General features: G+C 64.0%; 1 protein-coding gene across 1 annotated transcript; it reads right to left on the bottom strand.

The window, feature by feature from the left end:
• Positions 1–4,623: 4,623 nt before the first annotated feature.
• On the bottom strand, positions 4,624–8,076 carry LITAF (lipopolysaccharide induced TNF factor). Its single transcript, XM_056107405.1, has 3 exons — positions 7,860–8,076; positions 6,142–6,298; positions 4,624–5,609 (listed from the first exon to the last, which is right to left on the bottom strand). Exons 1-3 carry the CDS (start codon positions 8,074–8,076, stop codon positions 5,501–5,503), a joined length of 483 nt encoding a protein of 160 aa, XP_055963380.1. The 3' UTR covers positions 4,624–5,500.
• Between the last annotated feature and the right edge of the window lie 2,234 nt (positions 8,077–10,310).

Here is a 10,310-nt window from a genome sequence, read left to right as displayed (position 1 = left end):
TCCTGAGTGCATGAGCCAGGAGTAACCCCTGAGGCCCCGTGCTCTAGGGTGGGGAGGTCACAGCCCGGGGAGGCATGAAGCAGCATGCGGGTCCCTGGGGTGTCACTCTCCGTCAGGCCACTCTCTCCAGCAGCCCTGCAGTACAACCGTTTCTCTGCGATCCGTTTCTGGTCTGCTGCGCACCGACTAGGCAGGCACCAGCACTGACGCCGACCCTCAGCACCCCTCCACGGTCCCCCAGCACCGGCTCACGTGGCCCCAGCGTGAACCCGGACATCCCACTGTGGGACAGCCGGGGGCCAGCTTGGTCCGACCCACTGTCACTGTTGTTTAACCTGCTGTTGGAATGACACATATTTTTGGGGTGTGTGTGTGGGGGGGAGTTGTCAGTTATTTGATACTTGGTTTACTTTGTTTGGGGGCCACACCGGGTGGCATTCAGGGCTGACTCCTGGCTCCGTACTCGGGGACCCTATGAGATGCCAGGACGGAGCCCAGGCCTGCCAGCGCCCGCGGGCTTATGCTTCGGTTCGCCGACTGTCACTTTCAAGCACGGGACACGGGGCCAGAGCGGGACCGTCCTGCTCACTGGGGTCTGACCCCACCCACGGCCACTGCTCACTGCCATGCCCAGAGCCATGGGGACTTCCAGCCACACTACAGCCGGGTGGGTCACCTCAAAGGGATGTGACCAGCCGGAGAGACACGTGTGAGTCCCGTGGAGACCCCCAAGGGCCCGTCAACCATGACCTGGGTGTTCCGGCCACGAGTGCCAGCCTGGGGGGGGACACAGGGGCTCTGGCACTGAGCTCCCAAACCGTTGCATTCCTGGGGAGCTCTGAGAGACTCCCCAGGGCAAAAGGGGCACAGCTGTGGCACCCTGGGCACGTTGGGCGGCGGGATAGCTGCAAGGCCAGCCGGGGACAAGTGTCCATAAGGGGGGATAGCCTCGTGGGGGACACAGGGATCATGCAAAGGAGCAGGGGGCCGGAGAGATGGTATGGGGGGATGTGACAACCCCAGCACCACATTCGGCCCCCAGAGCACCCGCAGCAGGTGACCGAGCACTGAGCCAGGAGTAGCCTCTGAGCACTGCTGGGCATGACCCAAAACCCGCAGCAAGTGACCGAGCACTGAGCCAGGAGTAGCCTCTGAGCACTGCTGGGCATGACCCAAAACTGAAATAAAAATAAGAGAACGTGGGGCTGGAGTGATGGCACAGCGGGGAGGGCGTTTGCCTTGCACGCGGCCAACCCGGGTTCGATCGCCGGCATCCCCGAGCATCTCCAGGAGTGATTCCTGAGTGCAGAGCCAGGAGGGACCCCTGAACATCGCCGGTGGGGCCCCAAAGCCAAAACCATGAATGTCCTGCAGGGTCTGGGGATCAGCTCTAACAAGGCCGGTGACCCAAAGCAGGTAGGTCTTACCTGGAGCCTGGGGAAGGTTCCAGAGGCTTCGCCCTAGGGCATCTTCGACCTTTCCCTCCCAGCACCCGGAAAACACAAACCCAGGCGCCTGCGACCAGGAACGCTTCGGGTGTGGTGAGGTTGGCCGGCTCTGCGTTCCTCTCTGGTCACTGCGCCTTCAGAGGCCTTTTCTGGGGAGGGGCGTTTGGCTGTGGCTGGAACCCCTGAGCACCACCAGCTGTGGCCCAAACTCCCCGAGGCCCCCAAACGCCTGGCCAGCACCTCGCGGCCCCACAAATACCTCTGAGTACGGCCTTGGAGACCACCAAGCACCATGGGGTGGAGGGGCACAGTCGCCGCTGCCCTGCTGGGCCCAAAGGCCAAACAGTCCAGATGCACCAGCGCCACTTGCTCCTGGTGGGCTGGCTCGGGTGGTCCTGGGGCACAGGCGCCGCCGCCGCCGGCACACCAAGCCTGCACCTGGGGGTGCCCCCCCACAGAAACACTCCACGGAGATGCCTTGGGGGGCGGGGCTCAGCTGTAGAGCACATGTAAGATCCTGAGCACCCCAAGGAGAGAACTCAAGTTTTCAGTGCCGGAGGGAGGGCATTTGTCTTGCACACGGCCGACCCGGGTTCGATTCCCGGCATCGCATAGGGTCCCCTGAACACCGCCAGGAGAAATTCCTGAGCACAGAGCCAGGAGTAACCCCTGAGCATCGCCGGGTGAGACCCCCCCCCCAAAAAAAAAGACAAAAAAGAATCAAGTTTTCCCTTTTTGTGGGGGTGTTTCCCAAGCCTGGGGTGCCAGGGATCGAACCTGTGTGGCTCCGGCCCTCTGAGCCAGCCCCCACCCACCCCCTGCCCGCCCCCCATCTGCTGTTTCTAAAATTCTTAAGACTTAAAACAAAGGCCTCCTGGTTTCTTTCCGCCCGCCCTCCCGGGCTGGGTCAGCTAAAGGAGCCCGTGAAAACACAGACAGCTCATTGTAAACACGGGAGTCTGGCCGGGGCCCAGATGCAAATCAGGATTTTGTCAGTAAAATTCCAAGGTCTGTGCGTGGGAAGGAAGCACCTGAACGGCGGGCCTGGGAGGCCAGGAGGTGGTGACCGATCTCCGATCTCCGATCTCCGATCACGACTCCGGGGATCCACGGGGATCCACGACTGGGGGTCTCAGGGCTTCTCACCCGGCCCTTTCCTCATGTGCTGCCACATTTATGCGCCCGTCCGTGTCGGCCTTGACTTCCGTGGATGCAATTAATGCAACACTTTCCTCAGCGAAGCTCAAAGAGCCACTCAGGCGGGACAAGGCCCGGACGGACGGGCGGACGGACGGACGGACGGATGGACGCATGGGGTGGAAGACAAGGGGGGTGTGAATGAATAAAATTCCTCTGGGGTCCAAGGAGGGTCAGGGCCCCCTCAGGGTGGACCGGCCGCGAGTGTTTGGAACAAAGAGGCTCTGGAGGCCCCGACCAACAGACGGAACAAAAGCGTCTTTTCATGCCTGGAAGCCAACCCAGGAGGCTCTGCTCACACAGACCACGACCCAACCCTTCCTACTTCAGGCCTCCGACATTAGCGCGGAAACTTCCAGAATACTGGTTGACCGGCAGCCCCCAAAATCCAGGTCTGGGGGGGGGGCTCTGTGTATGTAACTGAACCAGCCCGAGCCCCTTTCTTGGCCGCCCGCTGAGCCAAGCTGCCACAGATGCATGGGGGTCCCCAGGAGACTGAGGACACTCCCCTCAGGCCCCACAGGGACCCTAGTAGAAGGGGACGTGGTATTCCGACTCCTGGCCCACCCAGCGCCAGCGCCCAGCAGCCTCCCGGGCCCCTGCAGTCAACAAAACCTGTTTTTTTTTTTCCTTTTTGGGTCACACCGGGCGATGCACAGGGGTTACTCCTGGCTCATGCACTCAGGAATCACTCCTGGCAGTGCTCGGGGGACCCTGTGGGATGCTGGGGATTGGACCCAGGTCGGCCATGTGCAAGGCAAACGTCCTCCCCGCTGTGCTATCGCTCCAGCCCCCAAAATCTGTTTTGGGGGCAGGAGGGAGGCCACTTCCTGCTCCGCACGTGATTAACACACAGCTGTGGTGCCCGGCTGCCAGGAGATGCCCACCTGTGTCCAAACAGCCTCACTGCTGCAACTGGGTCCCAAGCCGGCCAGTGGCTGGGCAGGGTCCACTCCGCCACCGTGGGCAGCTGTAGTCGCCAGCGCCCGGCACGCGGGGTTTTCCACGGCCAGGGCAGAGGCAGGTCTGTCTGGTTCCTCAGGCCGAGTCCCATCTCAACAGGGCTGAGCCACGGCACGGCGGGGGGGGGGGCGGGGGGGGGGCGTCTGCTGTGCACAGGGCCGACCCAGGTTCGAGCCCTGACATCCCATAGCGTCCCCGGAGTCTGTCAGGAGTGAGTCCTGAGAACTGCTGGGTGTCCCCCCCCCAAAAAAAAAAAAAGACAAAGCAAAAAAGAATAGATCCATGGGGGCTGGAGCAATAGCACAGTGGGGAGGGCATTTGCACACCGTGGGAGTAATTCCTGAGTGCAGAGCCAGAAGTGACCGCTGAGCATCTCTGGGTGTGACCCAAAAAGGAAAAAAAAAAACTGGATCCATCAAGTTGGTTAATAAGCCTTTGGTTAAAGGCTTATCATCTGGGCTTCCTCCTGGCTCTGCAGGGGACCACAGGGGATGTCTGTGGACTCCTGGCAGTGCTCACAGAGGATTGTGGACTCCTGGCAGTGCTCACAGAGGATTGAGCCCAGTTCCACCGCATGCTAGACAAACCCCTTTCCCCACCACCCCGGACTATGGCTCCAGACCTCAGGGCCTTTATTTCTGAAGAGCGGAGTGCCCCCACGTACGCTGCAGAGCCGTGCCCGTCCCCAGGACGATGGGCACTGTCCAGGAACGCAGCAAGGGAGCTGTGTCCACCCCAGCCACTCTCTACCCTGCAGACTCCCCCAGGCGCTGAGCTCCACTGCCACCGGCCGGCCGCAAGGGGCAAGCCGGCTCTCTCGTTTTCAGAAACGGCCCCGAAGCCCCCTGAAGCCCTCCCACAAACCAGCAGTTCTGAAAGAGTAAACCAGATGCTTTTTTAAAAAAAACTTTTTTTTTTATTATTATTTATTTTGGTTTGGGGGCCAGGCCTGGCGGTGCTCAGGGATCACTCCTGGCAGGGCTCAGGGGAACCTATGGAATGCTGGGGACTAGGGTCAGCCCAGTGGACTCTCTCCAGCCCCGAACTAGCCCTTAGAGGCCTCCGTCGAGGGCACCTTCCCGGGCTGCCCGGTGCCATGGAAGGAGGGTTCGAATCTGCTGCCCTTTGCGTTTCAAAACAGTCCCCGAGGGGCCCTGTTTCAGTCTCCCTGCAGAAAAGCGCCAGGATCACGTCCAGCCCAAGCAGAGGAGCGAAAGGGAACCCTGGGCGGGCTGAGACTTGGGTGGGTGTGAACTTGCCGGGGTCCTCGTGTTGCGAGACAGAACCTAACTCTCTTCCGAAAAGCGCGTGCCAAGGGGGTTAAGGCCAAGAGGGGGCATTGAAACAGTCGTGCCAGCCACAGGGCTGTGAGAAACGGGGGGGCCCCTTCCTTGGTGCAAACGCGGCCGCGGGCCCGGCCCAGAGCCAGGCAGGGAGGACAGAGCCAGCCGCTGGACTTGGACTGTGTTTATTCAGGGTCTGCAGCTCCGGGCTGGCTGCTCGGGGCCTGCCGAGAGGGGACTGAGCTTCAAGGGTGCTGTGTCCGCGTCCTGAGTCCCGCAGGCGCCGGGGGTGGGCGGCTGGTACAGGAGAATCGGTGCCACCGAGGCCAGGACGGAAGTCAGCTGGCGGCAGGGTGCCCACAGATACGAAGGGGAGGGGAGGGGAGGGGTGTCCCCCCACCCTGTGCCCTTCTCAGAGGATGGGAAACCGGGGTGGGGGGAACCCGGGGACCACACTGAAGTGAGAGTTTTTGCGTGTCCTGGGGGGACCCCGGCAGTGGGGTCCGGGCCCCACCTCGAGTGAGGAGCTCCCCTCCAGGCGGTGCCTCTGCACAGGGAGGGGCTGCGTGAGTGGGGGGGGGCGGTCTCAGCAGTGGGCCAGGCCAAGCCCTACAAACGCTTGTAGGAGCCCACGAGGGCTTTGCAGTTGGGGCAGTGGTGGTCCACGTCCTGCAGGGCATCCACGCAGAAGGGGATGAAGCAGCAGCCGGCCACACACCTGGGGGACAACACGGCCCCACGAGAGCCCATCACGCATGGGAGCAACCCAGACCGGGGCCACAGGCCCCCAGACGTGACGCGCCCGTGGAGGCCCGAACAGGAAGATGCTGGGACCCTGGCAGCCCCGGAGAGGTGTCCGCCAGAGATGAGAAGGGGACACGGGGAAACCAAGGGGGCCCAGGGCGCTGAGCCCACAGGCCAAGGACACCTGGGCAGCCCGAGGGCGGGGGCAGCTCGGGGAAGAGGGGAGGGAGAAGGGGGGCCCAACCTGGTGAGCCTGGCAGAGGGGCAGGAGGGCCCTGACATTTTTTTTTGGGTGGGGGGCTTATTTTGGTGACACCCAGTGACGCTCAGGGGTCTCTCCTGGCTCTGCACTCAGGAATTACTCCTGGCGGTGCTCGGGGGACCCTACGGGGTTCTGAGGATCAGGTGTTTGCCTCGCACCTCTGAGCCCACTCTCTGGAGCCCGGAGGTCCCAGACCCGTGGGCCCGACCCCCGGGGTGCGGGTGTGTGCCCGGCGTCCACTCACCCCAGCAGGCAGAGGCTCCCGCAGGACAGCCAGGTGAGCGCCCCCGCGTTGTAAGACAGCTGCGTGACGATCATCTTGTTACACGACGGGCAGCACATCTGGACGGGGCGGTCGACGAAGGACACGGGCTGCGGCACATACACGGTCTGCACGGTGACTGCGGGGGGGGATAGGGCGGCCTTGGAGGGGGCGCAGGGTGGGGGGCGGGGGCGGGGCAAGGCCCCAGCCCCAGCCCCAGCACGGAGCCAGGAGGGACCACACCCCGGATGCTGGTTTTACTCCCGGCCCAATGCTCAGGAATCACTGCTGGAGGGGCTGGGGGCGACCCGGGTGCAGGGGATCGAACCCAGGCCGGCTGGGGCAAGGCCAGGCCCTACCCACCGTGCCTCAGGAGGTCCAGGCTGCCAGGAATCTTTTCCTCTTTTTTTTTGGGGGGGGGGGGAAGGAGGGTGAGTGGGTTGGGCCACACCAGGCGGTACTGGGGGACTGTCTGTGGAGCCCGGGGCCGGGACCCCCATGCTCCTCCCCCATCCTGCCCTCTCCTCCCGGTCTTTTTCTTCCAAAGGCCCGTTTCCTCCAAAGACAGAGTAAGAGGCGCGTTCCTTTAGCGGCAACGTGCAGACGTGAAGGTCTGGGGGCTGACTGGTGTGAGAACAAGTTATTTCTGGGTCTGCGTGTGACCCACTGCTGGTGACCAGTGAGTCCTCCTGTGTCTGAAGGGGCCGGCATAACCTGGATGCAGAGCAGAGGGACCACCCTTGGCTAGACCGAGTTCTCACGCCCCTTTCCTGAACAGCCCTCCGGTCGGGGTGGGGGTGGGGGCAGGGCGGGGTGGCCCTAGATAGGTCACTCAGGCAGGCACTGGCTGCCGGGGCACAGCCGGGGCCAGGCAGTGCCAAGGGAGAGGATCAAAGGGGACGTGGCTGGAAGGGGTGGAAGTTTCTTTTTCTTTTTTTTGTTTTTTTTTTTGTTTTTTGGGTCACACCTGGAGATGGTCAGGGGTTCCTCCTGGTTCTGCACTCAGGAATTACTCCTGGCAGTGCTCAGGGGACCCTATGGGATGCTGGGAGTCGAACCCGGGCTGGCCATGTGCAAGGCAAACTGCCCTCCCCGCTGTGCTATGGCTCCAGCCCAGGGAGCTCACCCTTCCTCACTCAGGGCTGCTCCGGGGGTCTCCCTGAAACCTCAGCAGGAAGGGGGGTGCTCCCGGGCAGGGCGCAGAGGCCGGACCTTACCCTGCATGCGGCTGCAGTCCTGATTCCAGTTCAATCTCCAGCCCCAAGCGGGGTCCCCAAGCGCCTCCGAGCCGAGGCCCCTTCTCAAAACAAGCCCCACACTGGGGCCAAACCCCTAGCACAGCAGGGACGCCGTCTGCCAACGCAGGTTTGATCCCCGGCCTCCCCCAGAGCCCCGGAGCCCCGCCAAGAGCGATTCCTGAGTGCAGAGACAGCCCCCAGCATCGCGGCTGTGCCCTGCCCCCAACCCCTAGTCTGGAACGCCCCCCCCCCCCACCAGGCCGGGTGCCAGAAGCTGGCTGGCTGGCTGGCGAGTGGAAGAGGTTGGCACACGCGGTGCCTTCTGGTCCCACGGGTGCCCCGTGCTCGGGAACGCTGGCAGTGACCCAGGGCGGGGCTGGAGCCACTCCCCGGCCTTCCTGGGTCCCCCCACCCCAGGGTGCAGAAGCATGTGGGCAGGGGCTACGGGCGGGATGCACGTACTTGCGCTGGGATTGGGGGTCGGCATCGAGTGGGTGTAGTACTGGGGATTCGTGCCCTTTCCATCAGGGCCAGACACCAGCGCCGTGGTGGGCCCGGGTGCAGGGACAGGCCCCGTGGGGTAGTAGCCCCCCACGCCCACCGTCTCCTCGTAGGACGGGGGTGCGGTTGGCATCACGGAAGGCCCAGCGGCCGCCTGGTAGAACCCTGGAGCAGCCATCTCGCCTGCGGAAGAAGAGACAGAGAGGTTGGACATTGCACGGAGATCCGGCCCTCACCTCCAGGCCGAGCTCCGACGGGGGCTAGCTGAGGGGGGCTGGGGGCCGGGGCAGGGTTCCGCACGGGAGGGGAAGGAGAGCCTGGAAGTGGGTAGGACTCGGGGCTGGGAAGGAGCTCAGAGCTCTCTGCTCGGCTGGAATGCAAGTGGGACCCTTAAGAAGGGCATGCTGGGGGGCCGGAGAGATAGCCCAGCGGGTGGGGCGTTTGCCTTGCACGCGGCCGACCCGGGTTCGATTCCCAGCATCCCATGTGGTCCCCTGAGCACTGCCAGGAGTAGTGAGTCCTGAGTGCAGAGCCAAACGCAACCCCTGTGCATCGCCGGGCGTGACCCGAAAAGGAAAAAGAAAAGAAGGGCATTCAGGGGCTGCCCCCCTCTGCCCCCGCCCCAGAGAGCGCACAGTGGGTAGGGAGGGGCGTGGCAAGGGAGGGCAGGCTGAGTGCCCCTACCCGCACCAGCACCGCACAGTGGGGCCCAGGAAGTCGGTGCACTCTGAAGTTCTCTCCTCTCTCTCCCCCCGGGTCCGGGCACAGACTGGCCTTTGTGTGGCCGTTTCTGTACCCACTGGGGCCGGCTGACAGTCAGCCGGGCATGGGCACCCGGGTCGGTCAGAGGCACCATGAGCCTGGTGCTGTGAGCTGGCGGAGAGCCAACGAGGACGCTCACTGCTTCCCCAAGGCGAGGGGGCGTCTCAAAGCCAGAGGGTGCTCGCCGGGCACACGGCCGACCCGGGTTCGATCCCCGGCACCCCACCGGCTTCCCCAGGCACCGCCAGGTGTGATTCCGGAGCACAGAGCACAGAGCTCTGAGCACTGCCGGGTGTGACCCACAGAAACAAAAGGGAAACAAAAGGGGGGGGGTGTTGAAAAGCGTTTGGCATTTTGCGTGGAGCCGCAGGCGTTGTGGCGTGAGGGACACGAAGCCGCAGAGGAAAGTTCCAGCCCGGCTGGGGACCGGCGGAGGCTGCTGGGCGTGGTGGGCGCGGGGGAGGTTCAAGCTGGAGGCAGGACGTGGCCCTGGACCAGGTGGGAAGGCGGCAGGTCCCTGCGGCCGAGCCCCGCTGAGGCTTCCCAGGGGCGGGCCCCACGCGCCCCCTCGCCTGCTCCGGGCAGATGCTGGGCCAGGGGAGCACTGGGCTGGGAGTCCCATCACTGGGAAGGTGCGGTCCCCCAAAAAGGGTCCCAGGTCATTCACCCGCATAGAAGCCACAGGAGCAGACGCGCGCTGGGTCCCGCCGGGGACACGAGGCTCCCAAGCACTGAGCAAGCCCCAGACAAGGGCAGGCCGGGAGCTGAGGGTGCCCGGGCCCCTCCCCCAGGGCTCAGGACCGAAGGGACCAGTCTTTGGGCTGGTCCGCAGGGCCCAACCAGACAGCACATAGGACAGCATGACAGGGGATCGGCCAGCAGGCACTGCACAACACACACACACACACGCAAACACACACACACACACCCGCACACACATATTAACACATATACCCACATACACACATGCACATACACACACACGCATGTACACACACACACATGCACGCATGCACGCACGCACACACAAGCTCCAGGCAACAGCTTTCAAAGCTGCTCCCCTCGACCCCACGGCCGTCCTCCCCCAGGGCCAGAAATACCACCCGGCCGCCCAGGTCCTCCCTCTCCAGGGCGCTGTCCCCCGCACGACACGGGCACAGAAGGGCTGCCAGCCCGGCCCTGCCTGCCAGCACCAGACGTCGACCTCCAAACGGGTCGGTCCCGCTCCCGGAACCACACCTGGTCCTGCCGATACCTGGGGGCTTGGTCAGCGGTGCTCAGGGCTGACTCCAGGCTCTGTGCTCGGGGATCACTCCTGGCGGGGCTCCGGGGACCCCATGGGGGGCTGGGGCGCAAACCCTGGCTGGCCCTGGGCAAGGCCGCGCCAGTGGGCCTCTTGGCCCGCCCCCATCTCGCCTAGTACCAACGCCCCCTCTCCCGCACCCAGAGAGAACGGTCAGGTGGCGCATGTCCACGAGGGTGACTTCTACAGGGTTTCATTTCTGCCCGAGGAGGCGCTGGGGCTGGGGCGTGGTGCCAGGTTTTGGGGAGAAGCCCCCCACCCCCCACTCCAGGTTCCACGCCACAGTTCCGCTTTCCTCCCTTCCAAAGGGCAGGTGTGACACACAGCTGGGACATCTGAAGGGCCAC

The sequence above is a fragment of the Sorex fumeus genome, unplaced genomic scaffold (genome assembly GCF_029834395.1).
Source record: "Sorex fumeus unplaced genomic scaffold, SorFum_2.1 ptg000165l, whole genome shotgun sequence".
Lineage (NCBI taxonomy): Eukaryota > Metazoa > Chordata > Mammalia > Eulipotyphla > Soricidae > Sorex > Sorex fumeus.
The sequence above is the reverse complement of the archived record's forward strand: the minus strand, read 5'-3'. Positions and strand labels throughout refer to the sequence as shown.

Excerpts from the sequence above, each read along its gene's own strand:
- LITAF (XM_056107405.1), bottom strand. The coding sequence starts at position 8,076 with ATGGCTGCTCCAGGGTTCTACCAGGCGGCCGCTGGGCCTTCCGTGATG. Across the intron at positions 6,299-7,859 it reads GACCCCCAATCCCAGCGCAA|TCACCGTGCAGACCGTGTAT; the intron begins GTACGTGCATCC and ends CCCCCCCCGCAG. Across the intron at positions 5,610-6,141 it reads GGGAGCCTCTGCCTGCTGGG|GTGTGTGGCCGGCTGCTGCT; the intron begins GTGAGTGGACGC and ends GTTGTCCCCCAG.